Here is a 16,146-nt window from a genome sequence, read left to right as displayed (position 1 = left end):
ACATCCAAACAAAATGTTGGCGAAAGTTTGCTTACAATGCAATTTTCCTTGGAATTGACATGTTTCCTGTAAAAATAATTTAATATCAGAGCTGATTTTTTTAATATATCCCAGACAATTGTGATAATAAACCTTTGATATAAATTTCATTACAATCCTACAAGAAATGTAGGAGAGAGAGTAACAACAATGCAGTTTCCCATATAGTTTATATTTCCAAGGGACACAACTCTTTTGGATATATCCCTGTCTTCATCCAATTCTTTTTTTTTTTTGTACATTTTATTTGTTCCTAGGTGATCAAACAAGTAATAATATTCTTAGAGGACTATATCCATTTAAACATAAAACAAAAAAAAAACATGTGGTATAAAGAAAATAAATCTCATGTACCAGTATGCATACATATTCCTTTAATTCATTATTTGTGCAGGGTTTTTCATAAATAATTTATTATAATTGCATTCATATAATATCATTACTAATCAACTTTATAAAAATCGCTTATTCTTTTGGCAAGAAGAGTATTTTTAAGTTGTGGTGAGACTAAATGTCTATGTAACATTCTCATTGTAGCTGCTGGACTATGTGACCAAGTCTCTAACACATATTTCATAGGTAATTCTAACTTCCATTTTTTCCACTGAACCACGGTCTCTGTAGATATCCCTACTCTCTCAGCAAACAGTCTCCAATCCGCACCTAAAAATAGAATCGTTTCGAGTTAAATCACAATTATATAAATCTGCAACTTCCTGTTTTACTGTTTCTTTCTTTTTCATGGGTACCAATTTTCTTGATTTGACAGAAACTTGCATTTTTGTGGATATCTAATTAAGTTGTTTTGGCAAAGACTGCATGCATTGCTTTAGAAAATTTGTAATTTGTTGAACATTTAAATTTGTGGTTTGCTTATAACCATGAAAATGTATGAGAATTGATATCCAACAAATATTAATGAATCCACAGTACTTAAAACTTCCAGAATAGTTTTACCCAAGAAATTTGTATCATTATAAATTATAGGCCATTAGTGCTCTCGATTGAATTTGTTTCCTATTTTTCATGTCAAGGACTTTTAAAGCCGACTATAGAGTATTGGTTTTTCTAATAGTTGAAGGCTGCACAGTTGCCTTTAATTGCTAACATCCACTTTATTTGACCTTTGGTGGATAGTTGTCTAATTGCCAATCATACTACTTCTCCTTATTTTTATGCCCTCACCTACGATAGTAGAGGGGCATTATGTTTTCTGGTCTGATGATCTGAGGGTCTGCTCGTCTGTTTGTACGTTTGTTCGTCTGTCTGTTCGTCCCATTTCAGGTTAAAGTTTTTGGTCAAGGTAGTTTTTGATGAAATTGAAGTCCAATCAACTTGAAACTTAGTACACATGTTCCACATGATATGATCTTTCTAATTTTAATGCCATATTAAAGTTTTGACTCCTATTTCACGGTCCACTGACCATAGAAAATGGTAGTGCGAAGGTTAAAGTTTTGGTTAAAGTTTTTGGTCAAGGTAGTTTTTGATGAAGTTGAAGTCACATCAACTTGAAACTTAGTACACATGTTCCCTATGATATGATCAGTCTAATTTTAATTCTAAATTAAAATTTTGACCACAATTTCATGGTCCACTGCACAGTGAAAATGAAAATGCGAGTGGGGCATTTGTGTACTATTGACACATTCTTGTTATATTTTAAGGAAGATTCATGGTATACCGCCATCTTGGATTGTACAATCACAGTACAAAATCGGTCTAGTTATTTTCCCAAATCAGCAAATTTGGAAACAGATTTGCAATTTAATGGTTAGACTGTTTATTTATATAAAGAAAACTTGTTGATTTATTGTATTATTCAAAATATTTTAGCAAATATATACCTTTTCGGTTTTTAAAATCATTTTTTTCAAATGAGCCATTTAAGGGGAGATAACTCTTTTAGTACAAAATCTATACTGGGCTAATAGGGAATTTTTTTAGTTTTACTTGTGGCAAGAAAACAAGTTCGATGACACCATGTTTCCTTTTTATTTTCTTAAAACATATTATGAAACCTATCTTCTCACAATTTATTTTAAAATTTTATCTCATATAATTTTTTTTATGCACTCTTATGTGTTTTTTCATGAACAAACTAACCAAGTTTAGGCAATTTTCAATGCCTCATAGCTTGAAAAATAGCATGGTGACCCATACTTTTTATCCTATTTTTGAAAAAAGCATAGTAAAATCTTCATTTTGGCAAAGTATAAGAAAATTCTGTCTCAAAAAACATTTACTTATGATCTACCTTAATTCAATAAATCAGTGACAAAGAATATACTGTATATACTGTAACATAAACAAGGATACTTAATTTAGAAACAAAGTAAATACTTCCAAAAATCACTTAAGCCAAAATATATAAGTCAAAGTGAGCCCATGCAGAGCTGTTTAGTAAGAAATATTATCCATAACATAATATCATATCAGTCCTATATCTTGGAAGCTTTTGAAAAATGGACATCTTGACAAGGTTGTATGTCACTGAGTCTTTAAAAAAATCCAGTAACAGGGTGACAGCTTTTGACAATAGCTTAGTAGCATTGTGGATTAATATGTTTCTGTGGGTACCAATTAATTTGGATTGACGAAAAATTGTATTTTCACGTCTATTTATTTTTGTGCTTACAAATTAATAGAAAACTTATACTTGTCTGCTCTATGGTCGGGTTGTTGTCTCTTCGGCACATTCCCCATTTCCATTCTCAATTTTATTCATTGAATATTCACATTCATGGTTTTCCTATATCAATGAAATCCACTTATTTTAAAGTTAGTACCCCATGAAAAAATAATGAACCCAAAGTAATTGTTATTGGTTCCCATGAAATATTTGACACTGGACGTTAAAAAGTAATCATTGATCAATCCTTGTGAATAATTTTATATGGAATGCTTTAAAAATAATTTTGGTCTATTGCCAATTTGCTCATCACAATGCAAACATGCACTTTGTTGAAAGAATTTAAGAGTTATTTATTTCAGCCTTTTTCATATGAATATTTGATACAAATTGTAACAATATAAATTCCATTTTCAATTTACTTACCATTTCCTTTACAGAGACTTAGTTCATTGATAATGTATTGCTCAAGGTCTTTGTCCATTTTCTTTATATGTGTTTCTCCTGGTAACTTGTTAATGGGCTGAAATAACGCAAAAACAAACAGATATATTTATATTTTATGGAATAGTTATAATCTAAAATGAATTTACAATTATTATAACAGGAAATTCACAATTAAATTTTTGAACAGTCCAAACAATATTTTTCTAGATCAATAGCTGTAATTGATAGGCTTATTAACCCTTTACTCCATAATGACGTTTTTTGATGCCTGTGTAGTGCCTCAGTTGAAACGTCTTACCTAAGACAAATCTGAATCAGACTTAATAATATTTGTATCAAATATATAAAAAGGATATATATTCATGAGAATATCTGACTGGAATTTCATTGATGAAATATATGTTTTACAAATGCATATTAATACTTTAAACCTGATGATTTTTTTTTATAGAAAAAATCCTATGCGAATCAAGTGTGTTAAAAAATAATTTTAATGGAGGAAAGGGTTAATCTGCGTTGTTCATTTAGAAAAAACAAGAGTGCACACGCTGAAATGTCTCGCCTTCTATACTAATCATTGATATTATGTTGATAGTCCTTAGTATAAAGCTAAGCTTTATAACAACTGTCACATAAACTTAACATTAACCAAGATAACTAAACATAGACCAATGAACCTCAAAAATGAGGTCAAGGTCAGATGAACCATGCCAGACAGACATGTACAGCTAGCAATGCTTTTATACAACATATATAGTTGACCTATTACTTATAGTTTAAGAAAAATAAACCAAAACACAAAAACTTAACACAGTGCAATGAACCGTGAAAATGAGGTCATGGTCAAATAAAACCTGTGCGACTGACATAAAGATCATAAAATATTTCCATACACCAAATATAGTTGACCTATGGCATATAGTATTAGATGAAAAGACCAAAACTCAAAAACTTAACTTTGACCACTGAACCATGAAAAATGAGGTCAAGGTCACATGACATCTGCCCGCAAGACATGTACACCTTACAATCGTTCCATACAACAAATATAGTAGACCTATTGCATATAGTATGAGAAAAACAGACCAAAACACAAAAATTTAACTTTGACCACTGAACCATGAAAATGAGGTCAAGGTCACATGAAATCTGCTCGCTAGACATGTACACCTTACAATTGTTCCATACAACAAATAAGGTAGACCTATTGCATATAGTATGAGAAAAACAGACCAAAACACAAAAATTTAACTATAACCACTGAACCATGAAAATGAGGTCAAGGACAGATGACACCTGCCAGTTGGACATGTACACCTTACAGTCCTTCCATACACTGAATATACTAGCCCTATTGCTTATAGTATCTGAGATATGGACTTGACCACCAAAACTTAACCTTGTTCACTGATCCATGAAATGAGGTCGAGGTCAAGTGAAAACTGTCTGACAGACATGAGGACATTGCAAGGTATGCATATATCAAATATAGTTATCCTATTACTTATAATAAGAGAGAATTCAACATTACAAAAAATTTGAACTTTTTTTTCAAGTGGTCACTGAACCATGAAAATGAGGTCAAGGACATTGGACATGTGACTGACGGAAACTTCGTAACATGAGGCATCTATATACAAAGTATGAAGCATCCAGATCTTCCACCTTCTAAAATATAAAGCTTTTAAGAAGTTAGCTAATGCCGCCGCCGCCGCCGGATCACTATCCCTATGTCGAGCTTTCTGCAACAAAAGTTGCAGGCTCGACAATAATCTGTGTTGTTCATTAAGAAATCAAGGAAAAATGCTATTGTACTTTACGTTTTAAGTAAATTTAAGAACCTTTGTCCACCTTTTCCTATTCTCTTTACCTTATTTATCTCAGATTATGTGACAAACTAGATTGATTATATACTATTGTGTGACATGATGGTATGGAGACTCTCTTTGAAATCTCAGTTTTCTTTCATTTAAATCTGATGGAGATCATTCTTTTTTTAATTTTTGATAGCCCAACCAAAAATTTAAATCATTGCAAGCAAAAGATTTTACATTTTTCACTATGTAAGATTTGTCAAAATAGGATAAGGAATGAGGAAACAAATTTTCTTTATATAAACTTTTGGTTAAGAGATAGTTCAAGTATTGACTTATGGGTGTTAAATCTAACAGTTTGAGTTTATTAATATTAATACTGAGTAATACTAACTTCTGAGGTTAAAAGATTGTTTAAGTATTGGCTAAGGTTTAAAGCGTTAATAGTTGAGAGAACTCTGAATTTGTTCATTAGTATTGACTTACCGGTGTTAAATCTAAGGTTTTAAGTTTTTTGATAATTGACTCAGTATGAGTAATACTAGGTTTGACTTCTGAGGTTGTCACTGTAGTTGAGGTATTGTGGTTGTTAGTTATTTCTTCCTCATTAACACCAAACTGGTCTTTTTCTAGGAAAGTAAACAGCCTACTACCTTCTGAAATAACAAACAGAGTCAACTTTAGGTGATTTTATCTTCAACTTTGTATTCAAATTGGGGTATATAGTAAAGGCATCACCATGATCCATGATTTCATTTGACTGGATTAACTTTAGTCTCTGGGTGTTCATTAACTAAGCATCACTAGAACCAGACTTCTAACATTAATTGGCATGAACAATCTTAATCATACGTTCGATTTCAGGAGATATATGTCCTATTTAATATGCAAAATTTAATTCTTTGATGATAAAATAGCTATAGCATGTAAATTTATGCAATATTTACTCATTTTATTCTTCTTATTTCTATTTTGACATCTGTTGAAAGTATCTTAGTAACTTTAAATATACATTGTAGATGTCATGCATATGTTTGACTCAATTAAATGCACATGAAGGAAAAAAATTATTTCATTTATATACCATACTTAGGGACGACATCAAAAGTTCAATGTAGGATAAAAAACTTAATTCACATAGTTTTTTCGCTGACCCCCCTACCCCCCTTCTTAACTTGATTTGGGAAAAATTGATTTACCTATATGGATATATGTTCAATTGATTTTAGATTAACAAAACTTGCAGCAATGTTGACCCCCCCCCCCCCTCCCCAAAACTATTTGATTTAAGTTTTTTATCCTACATCAATCTTTTGATGTCGTCCCTTAGCCATTCCAAGAAATAATTTAGTACTGGTACATGCAACATAATTATAATAAATTAATCATAATTATGTGTAATATAGTCAATCTAAACATATATATGATTATACTTAAAGATTTAAAAAGACTAGGAACCTATTGCAGGGTAGAGAATTTGCTCATAGCTAAATGTAACAAACACATCAAGAATTTAAGAAGTCATTGTTATAAATTACAGTACATTTGTGAAAAACAGCTATTCCATGTAGATTTCTTTGATATTGTATACTTTTTGTAATGTTTAATTTAATGCATAATTTCACACAGCATTATATGATTTACAAATAAGCCTACAAAGCAACTTAAGCCTGGAGATCTATACTTGTGTTGTTTATATTATATATTATAAATATGCACATCAATAAGTTATAAATTTAAAATAGATTGTGCAAAGAGGAAATCTATCAAATATTACTTCCCTGAGATAAAAATGTATAAACTTTTAGGAGAATGTAACTGTGAACAAGGGAGATAATAACTGTCTAACAAGGAAATTGTGATAGGGAAAATAATCAACAAAATATTTTCTTATATAATTGCATGCAGTTGATTAGTTTAGTTGTTGCAAATATTTCATTTGTATTGATGAAGATGGATTGTACATGTATGTTTCAAACAAAAGGATCAACAATACAACAAATTCTTTGTAAGACAAGCTGCCTTATATGAAGAGTATTTGAAAATCAACATAAAATAAAATTGAGAGGCAAGCTACAATGTACTTTACATGGAGACATTTTACAAATCAGAGCATTTCAGAAAGAAAAAAAAATATATGTAAATAACAATATCATCCATGAAAGAAACTTTAAATTGTGGTATGTTATCCTTGTTGTCACATTAAGATAAATTATGTAATAATGGAGAAAACTATGAAAGATGTACCATGGTTAGTAAAAAAAAAAAAGGAAATACCAAGATGATTGTCTATGTTTTATATGACCAATATTCTACTAGAAGCAATATATCAAAAGTTAACTTACTTGTTTCATATAACAAAAATCTTGCTCTATTTTGAGCATCAAACAAATTATTGCAGTTTTGAATAGCATCTAGTCCATGTTCATAGTTTATTCTCAGTTCCAACATCTTTGCTAATTCCATATTCAAATGAGTAATTCTGGTTTCTAGTTCCTCTACCCGTGTTTCTATAGAAGCCCTATTTCTAGGATCTTTCCCATGTGTCAAAAACTCAATAAGTTCGGAAATATTTCCTATTGGTAAATCAAGCACATCCATGTTTTGAGTACTAGAACTATATTTGTACCCTTTTGATTTGGAATGTTCAACGATATCAGTTGTTATAAGTCTCAATCTTTCCATTAGTTCCAAATTTCTAGATTTTAAAGATTTGACTTCAGCTTGTAACTCTGAATTGTCTTTGAGTATTTGATCTTGTTTTGATTTGCTAAACAATCCATTTGTATTGCTATTTACTATTTTGGCTGAAGACTCCCTTTTTGTTAATTTAGATGAGGCTGGACGAGATTTATCTCCCTTTTCGCCAGACTCTTTCTTCATAGCTGACTTTTTAGGTTGACTTGCCATGGGACATACTAAGATACTGCAATATATATAACAAATTTCAAGTAATAGTATAGCATATTTGCCTGACTATATCGGGATATCGGTATTTAGTCGGATCTTAACATGTACTTGTGATTTGTAACAAACCGGTATTTTTAAAAATAAACAAACAAATATTGAAATGTTCGGGTCGACTTAATTAAATCTATATTTGGGTAAGATGATGCAAGCATACGATTTTTATTGCGTCTTACACTTTGAGAAGCAAATAATCGTTTACTACTTATTAAAATATTGTGTAAAAACATTAATTATAATAAGGTATGAAAGTCAAGTGGCTCGAGCATTTTTCTGAGAAAGTTTTAAAAATTTCAAAGAAACATTTTTACAGTTGTCTAGCTTTCATTAGTCTTCACTATCCTACAGATTAACAACTTTTGGTTATATTTATAATTTAGAATCTTCATTGAAGGTCCCTGCTTTCATGATATTCATGTATTCATGAATAAAGTAGAATATTCATGAATATTCATGAATATTCCACTTCCATTCATGGTTACTATTCCAGTGTCAAAATTATTCATGAATATGAAACATGAATTAAGTGGAATATACATGAATTCTTAATAACTGTTTGGAGACAACAAATAAATGTTCTTAAAATGCTAGTCACTACCTATATCATAGTATAATCAAGTTTCCTTCATTCAAAATTGTTTTTTTGTGGTAATAAAACCCTTTTTGTCAATATGAATAAACATGAATAAGAATGAATGTTTGGACTTAGAATTTTTTTGCATACATTTCATGAATAAGAATGAATAATGAGGAATAAATTTTGGACTTAGAATATTTTTCCATTGTGTGACAAACATGAATAAGCATGAATAAAGCTGCATGATAATGACTCAGAATTATTTGTGCTAAACGGCATAAAAATTGATAATGAAATTTGTTCTAGGACTTTTGTATGTATATTTTTACTTGATTGTTGATGCTGAATAACATACATGTACATGTACATGTATGTATTCCACAGTTATATATGATATATAACTCGATGAAATACTTTGGAAAACCAAGTGCACATGACAAAAAAACTCATGAGTAGTTTGATCATTTAGTGATGAAAAACTGTGAACAAACACTTGTGCACTTTAAAACATTGTTTTTGAAAATTAAAGCAATAATAAGATACTGATGCATGGGCAGTAATTTTGGTAGAAAAAGTACTCATATTAAATTCTAACAGCTATAATCAGTACAATTCATTTGTACCCTGTCCATATAATTTCAACGTTTTGAAGGCTATGTAATATTAGCTTGGATCGTCTGTAAGTCAGGTCACCTGTAAACTGTTTAAGTACTGTTCATCTTGTCAATTTAGTGTCATTATCTCTAAATTCTAAAGTAGTGATTTACCGCGAAATGCAATGGCTGAGCGTTGAATAGAACATTTCACCTAATTATTAGGGGAAAATCATTAAAGTATGGTATTTTTTATTTTTTATTCCTGCAAAATAAAATTAAAAAATAAGATGAAATACTAGTTGCAGCTGAATTTTACGATAGATTTCATTCACAATACTAAAATTTACAAAGAAAAACGTATATTTGAGTTAGAACAAATACATTTTAAAATATTTCTAAAACACCCATATTAAGGGGAAGTTACTCTTCGTGATTTTAAATTTCAACTAACCAAACCCTGCAAATCGGCCGTAATTGCGTGACCTGACTGGCGGCCTGTTTTGAGAAGTTTCACTGAAACGCCGTTACGGGGACGAATCAACTTCGGGCCGATAATATATGGGGCGAGATTGACACATTGACGGAAACGCACTGGCATACGTCATCAAAATACGCTGGATAAACAAAATGGAGAATCACAACGCAAATGTTTTCAGATAAGTATTTTAATTTAACCTATAATAATTATAATAATTATAAAATGCAATTTGTTTAGGCACTATTATAATACATTTAGGATTAAAATCTCAGAAAACACCAGAGAGTTTTGACAGACAATTAATGTAATGAATGTATATGTTGTTGTCACATTCATGTACAAAGAGAAACTGTAGGTTAATAATGTGGAGTCAATAACTTTAAAAAAATGCACTACCACATTCTACTTTATAATGTAGAAATTAAATTAGGTGAACAAACTTGGTGAAAACTATAATCTTCAAGGGATAAAAAAGGGGGGGGGGTCTTAATTTGCGTTTAGGCTTCCAATGTAAGATACAATACATCTGCAAAATGCAATAATGTTTCTATTGAATTTATTGCTTCATAACCTCTTGAACAATTGATTCTTTGTGGATATTTTTGTACTTTTAGGGGATTAAATATGAGCTGCCAGCAATTATATGAAACAGATTTTATGCAGACAACATTTTAACACCTGTATTCAGCAATTCTAGTTGGAAGTATAGAGACAGCAAGTTTTAAATTACAGAAAGGAAGAGAAGTTTATATCTGACACATTAGTTTTAATATTATAGTTATTAAATCAGTTTTTGAGTGAGGTTTTATTAAGCTGACCATAGTCAATGTTTTTATTCTTAGGTTTTATTCCGATAACCATGCAGGCCATATTTTTTTCATGGATAGGATGTTAATATTATTATTTATTTAAATATTTGAATATGATCAGATAAACGATTAATGTGTTTAATCCATAATGCATGGCAATTAAAGCACCAATATTGAAAAAAAACAAAATATACTAATATTTGCATTGATTTTTTTAATGACATTCTGATAAGAATGATCTCATTTGTTTTTTCCCCACAGATCTTTGATATAAGTTAGCTCATTATCATGTCAAATGTACAATGTATGCTTATCATTAACTTTTAACATGTTTAAATTACCCACCTGGCCATTAAAGTCTACATTTAAGGTTTCAATTTGTGTTAAAATCATGAATTTTTATAATTTTATCTGTAAAGTCACTTTTATTGATCTACATGAATTTTAGATCCAATAGCCACCCATTTATAGTATGGATCCCAATTCCAACCTTATCAAGCAATACGGGATGCATGGGTGTTTTACTATTTCAAAAAAATGTGATACATACATGGCCTTTGTTAGTCTTGTATGATTTTAAATTTTAGTTTCTTGTGTATAATTCGGAGTTTAGTATGACGTCCATTATCACTGTACTATTATGCATATTTTTAGGGGCCAGCTGAAGGACACCTACGGGTGCGGGAATTCTCGCTACATTGAAGACCCATTGGTTGCCTTCGGCTGTTGTTTGCTCTATGGTCGGGTGGTTGTCGCTTTGACATATTCACCATTTCCTTTCTCAATTTTATGTACTACAAACGGGTGGATATTGGATCAATACAGTGGCGGATCCAGAACTTTTCATAAGTAGGGGGCACTCCAGTCATGCTTCAGTGATTCCCTATATGATCAACCAAATTTTTCCAACGAATTCATATTTCACAGCTATCATGATTTAAAAATATTTTAAACTTAAATGTCTGTATTTGCTTTTGGTTTTCAAAAAACCTCTCAAGGACACTTATTTCAATATTCATGGTTAATCTACAATATTCAACCATTCAATATTCATGGTTATTCTAGATTATTCAACCATTCAAATGACAATATTCAAGGTTATTCTAGAATATTCATCCATTCAATATTCATGGTTATTCTAGAACATTCAACCATTCAATATTCATGAAATATTCACATTCAAGGTTATTCTAGAGTATGTATTTAGCATTCAATATTGGGATAGATATATATTTTTCATTCATGGTGATTCTAGAATATTCTATCATGCATTATTCAAAGACATCCTATTTCATATTCATGAATATTCTATAGATAATTATTCATGTTAATTCTTGGTTATTCAGTTCATACAATATTCATGTATATTCAAGCTTATTCAGTTCAAACAATATTCATGTATATTCAAGGTGCCATTTAACATTCATGAATATTCATGAATATTCATGAACTGTTACCTTGAATATTCATGAACATTCATGAATATTATTCATGAATATTCATGAATTGTTCATGAATATTCATGAATTATTCAAGGTCAGGAAAGCAGGGGTGGAGCACGAATGCACAGTCAGCACTGCTGTCATTAGGGAATTGTGATTAAGTACCTACAGAACAACCATTATTTCTAGTTTATCCTGCACAATGACGATCACTAAAACGCTTAATAGTGCATGGATACAGGCGATCCCCTCTATCTGGTAAATGATGTCACAAATTGCAAACTACATAAATTTGGTTTCAAAAATATATTTTTTAAGTTAGAACTGCATTCAACTTTAGTGCCAGGTATCAATAATTCAATCATTAAATCTAGAGTGTGATTTGAATAGTTAATGTTTGAAAATACACATTTCCTTAAAAATTCTGTTACAGCATATAAGGATCCAGGAGGGGGGACCTGGACCCACCCCTCCCTTTTTGTGGGAAAAATTTGTTTGATTATATAGATAATCACTGAAGCATGACTGGATCAGGCCCCCTTACATAAAGTTCTGGATCCACCACTGTAAAATTCCCACCAGATACCAAATGGTGTAAATGTTACTTTTTTGTATGTATTATAATATACACAAATTAAAGATACATGTACACACAAAACTTATTAAATCAAAAGCACTTCCTTACCTTAATCAGGCACAAGAAATTAATATTTTTAATAGTCTTTATCTGTATTTTGTCTTTAAAATTATTCTGAAAAAAATTTAAATTCTTGTAAAATTAAAATATTAAATTACCATCATACCACTGTTCAATCTATAAAATCATTTAAATTTATTTGTCATCAGTAAAATGAATAATACCCACTCAAGAATATCTATATTCATAACAAAGAATTTAAATGCCAAAGCTTCAATAATTTAATATAAGTATTCAATTTCAGTATGAAACAAGTATTAATGAAAAGATTATGTATAGTGTATTTTTAATAGATTTCAGGCAGGTGTATTTACAAAAATTGCCATGTTGACATGTTAAAATGTAAACATGTAACTTAAATTCAAATAGGAAATTCTAAATCATGACATTTGTTTGAATTGATGATAAAATTAAAACAATTCAGATTAAGGTATCTAAATCTGTTGCAATTTATGAACAAGGGGGAAGAAAAAAAATTACAATAGAAGTTCAACGGTATTGCACTTTTAAATTTAAACGAAACTTAAATATTCTTGATTTGTTTCAAAGTATGTACACCTTAAGAAAGATATTCTGTAGTGTATTGATAAATCACCTTGCTATTTAATCAAGTTCTTAACAATACTTATGAACATGTTAGAAGTATTTAAAACTTAACAAAGAATTATTTACAGACTTCAATCAACAGCAAAAGTGGTTAAGTAAACAAGACAGTTAAGTTCAGTTTAAAGGTAAATGTTATCAGAAAAGGATCTTCCATTTAACTAAATCTTAAACATTCAAACCTTTCCATACAGAATGATAAAATTTCACATCAACATTCATATATCTGATATAAAGATACAACATTTACAACATTACAAGTAAACAAAACTGAATATTCTGTAACCAGGTTTATTTAATAAATCACTTTTAACCTGACCCCGATTGTTAGATTTTGAAAAGTATAAAATTTAAGACATTTTATGATGACAATTATACAAGGATAGGATTACTTAAGGATCTTTTATAAATTTATCTGTCTCAAACTAAACATTCAGAATGGGTTTGGTTATTTCCATTAGTATCAAAAGCAAAACTTGATTAATAAAATTAATAACGAAATTTTATACCAGTAAATAACAACAAATGTTGTTAGAAATGAAATAAAAGTTGATTGTTATTTATTGAAAGCATTTTTTTTTTTTTCACAAGAAAAGCCCATTTACTAAATTACTTAAGGTTGAAACTTAAGTAGATTGATTCATAATAATCTCCCAACCCCATCTCATGTCATGAAATTTATTAGTAGTAAATGATTGTAATTATATACTTTTTCCTGATAACTTAACTCACATGGAAGCATAAATCTTGTTATTATGGTCTACTTCAACAATAATTATCAAAATATAAGGCATAATTATGACACAATTTTTCTAAACTTTTTTTAATCAACTACTGCTCAATTCTCATGAAATAACAGGAAAAATTAATACACACCTTTTCCCTAAAAACTTACATACCATATAAAAAACAGAAAGAAATAAACAAAAATACTACACTTAACTTTAGATAAATACTACAGATTATCAGAAGTCTTAAGTAATGAACTTCTGATATTATATATGTTGTATTTCCTAATATTTCATATAATATACAATTCCTTGTACAAATACACAGACAAACTCAAAAGTTTATCATTTAATTGGATTAAATATTTTAATAAACACCTGTAACATTAATATATTAGTATTGGAATGTTACAGATGTAAATCTCACATTTTTTTCGTCCTTTAAAAACACAAAAATGTATGGTAAAACTAATATCAATAATTTCTACAAATCTACTTAAAGTGCTGTATATGGTCAGGTAATCATTTCTTATAAATTCAATGAATAAAAGTCTTGATATAAAATAGTTTTCCATTTTAAAAATTACTATTTAAATTTATTTATACAAGTTTTTTAATTTAAGCATCCCAAACTTTACTTTTTCTCTCGTTTTATATATTGAATATTATTTTATGATATTTGCAATATAAAATTTGTCATACATACACATTCTTTTCTCATTACTTTGATGTTTTCCCAACAAATGTGACAGCATTTCTATTCAACAGGTGCACGTTGGTAAGGAAGCCAGACATGCGTAGTTGTTGAAATGGAGACTTCCGTAAACATTGCATATGGCGCTGGAAATTGAACGTCAAAATTGACAGTTATTAATGTAAGATTTACTGGTAAATTGTCGATTATAACCACATTACACGCGTTAGAAAACATTTGTATGCATTTAAATATTTGTGAATGGGCCATCAATGAATAAATCAAGGTGACACAGCAATGAGCTTAAATTTTAGTGACCCTGAAACCATGAAACTTGGAAACTCATGACTTCAACACTTGCAGTTGCATGAAAATATGAAGACCATAGTAAGTTGGAATGTCAATTTTGCTTATATGATATGTACACAATAAGTATCACACGCGAGCTCTTTGATTCGTTCATGGCATAAAACATTATGCAGCTTCATGGTATTAAAAAAAAGAAAAAATATATTTAATTCTTTAAAAGAGCTAGTGCCAGTATTATTAAAGAGGGTAGAAATGCACTTTTACAGCAGGTGCCAAATTTTTTTCTGCTTATGTTAGCATCTAATTGGTTAAAGTTTTACTGTGATTTGTCAAAATATCTTTATTATGATTTCGTCAGAGGGCTCAAATAATTATCATTACCATTATCAAAGATTTTTTTACTATACAAATCCTGCCATTATTGAAAGTATAAACAATAATGTTTTTCGTCAAAATATGTTGGCTTGTTTTATCTCCTGAACGAAAGAGTACATATTATCGTCATGTACAAAATGTACTAAAAACTACCGTCAACATCATTCATTTGTCATTTGGCAAGAATTTTTACTGTATTTGTCATGATGGTACCCTCATTTTGACCCTCCAGTAAGGCATGAAAGCAATTTAAATAAAATAGCCTTTCAAGACGTCATAATAGGGCCAAGTGAGCTTTCCTCATCACTTGGCATCCAGCATTGATAGTCTGTTAACTTTTACAAAAATCTTCTCTGAAACTACTAGGCAAAATTTAACATATACCTTAAAAAAAGTAGGCGCAGATTATTTTGTCCCAGAAATAATGAACATTGATGAATTTAATCATGCAGTCTGAACGAAGTGACCATTAATACATGATAGCCTTGCAACGAATTGACCAAATCTGGGGTGAATTGGCTTGGAACGAATCAGACTTATAACAAATTAACTACCATAGCATAGTATACTAATATGGAGAGGATTGATCTATTTTTCTTGTGTATTGTTTCACATAGAAAAGCCAAGTTAATGGGAAATAACTGGAGTAAGTCATGATAAATGAACATTGAATAAATTGTAAGTTTACACGGTCTGTACAGGGGTTTCCCAATTCTTTCTAAATTTATATTGCTTTGCAGGCTTTTTTTTTTATGTACAAAATGAATGTGAATTAATGAAGTTAATTTAACGTCCTCTTCACATGATACATACAGGTATATCTACAATATTAATCAAAAACAATGTTTTTTTAAAATAATGTTTTTTATTATGTTTTGATAATAGAAAAAAAGGGATATGGGTTATCCATCCATGACACAAAATCAGTAAATGCACATA

General features: G+C 29.8%; 2 protein-coding genes across 5 annotated transcripts in view; one reads left to right on the top strand and one right to left on the bottom strand.

Annotated features, from left to right (window-relative positions):
- Positions 1-390: 390 nt before the first annotated feature.
- Positions 391-14,667, bottom strand: LOC143067522 (uncharacterized). 3 transcript variants are annotated; one of them, XM_076240841.1, is made up of 6 exons: positions 14,536-14,667; positions 12,487-12,552; positions 7,278-7,858; positions 5,419-5,588; positions 3,098-3,194; positions 391-702 (listed from the first exon to the last, which is right to left on the bottom strand). In XM_076240841.1, the coding sequence occupies exons 3-6, from the start codon at positions 7,840-7,842 to the stop codon at positions 482-484; spliced, it is 1,053 nt and encodes a 350-aa protein (XP_076096956.1). In that variant the 5' UTR covers positions 7,843-7,858; positions 12,487-12,552; positions 14,536-14,667; the 3' UTR covers positions 391-481. The 3 variants fall into 3 exon arrangements, with proteins under 3 accessions (XP_076096956.1, XP_076096957.1, XP_076096958.1); XM_076240842.1 differs by having other exon boundaries at positions 14,532-14,607; XM_076240843.1 differs by lacking the exon at positions 12,487-12,552 and having other exon boundaries at positions 14,536-14,618.
- LOC143067521 (uncharacterized) overlaps positions 14,603-16,146 on the top strand; it is a 39,889-nt gene continuing 38,345 nt past the window's right edge. Inside the window, exon 1 of one of the 2 annotated variants that reach the window (XM_076240838.1) lies at positions 14,603-14,704. The gene's annotated coding sequence lies outside the window, so the exon portion shown is untranslated. Of the gene's footprint in view, positions 14,911-16,146 lie in introns of both variants that reach the window. The other variant, XM_076240837.1, reaches the window with a different exon arrangement.

Source organism: Mytilus galloprovincialis, chromosome 3 (genome assembly GCF_965363235.1).
Source record: "Mytilus galloprovincialis chromosome 3, xbMytGall1.hap1.1, whole genome shotgun sequence".
Classification (NCBI taxonomy): Eukaryota; Metazoa; Mollusca; class Bivalvia; order Mytilida; family Mytilidae; genus Mytilus; species Mytilus galloprovincialis.
This window is presented reverse-complemented; position numbering and strand designations above follow the sequence as displayed.

Coding starts and splice junctions, on each gene's coding strand:
- LOC143067522 (XM_076240841.1), bottom strand. CDS start 7,842: ATGGCAAGTCAACCTAAAAAGTCAGCTATGAAGAAAGAGTCTGGCGAA. Junction 3,195..5,418: donor AAACCTTAGATTTAACACCG/GTAAGTCAATAC, acceptor GCGTTATTTCAG/CCCATTAACAAGTTACCAGG. Junction 703..3,097: donor AAGTCTCTGTAAAGGAAATG/GTAAGTAAATTG, acceptor TTCTATTTTTAG/GTGCGGATTGGAGACTGTTT.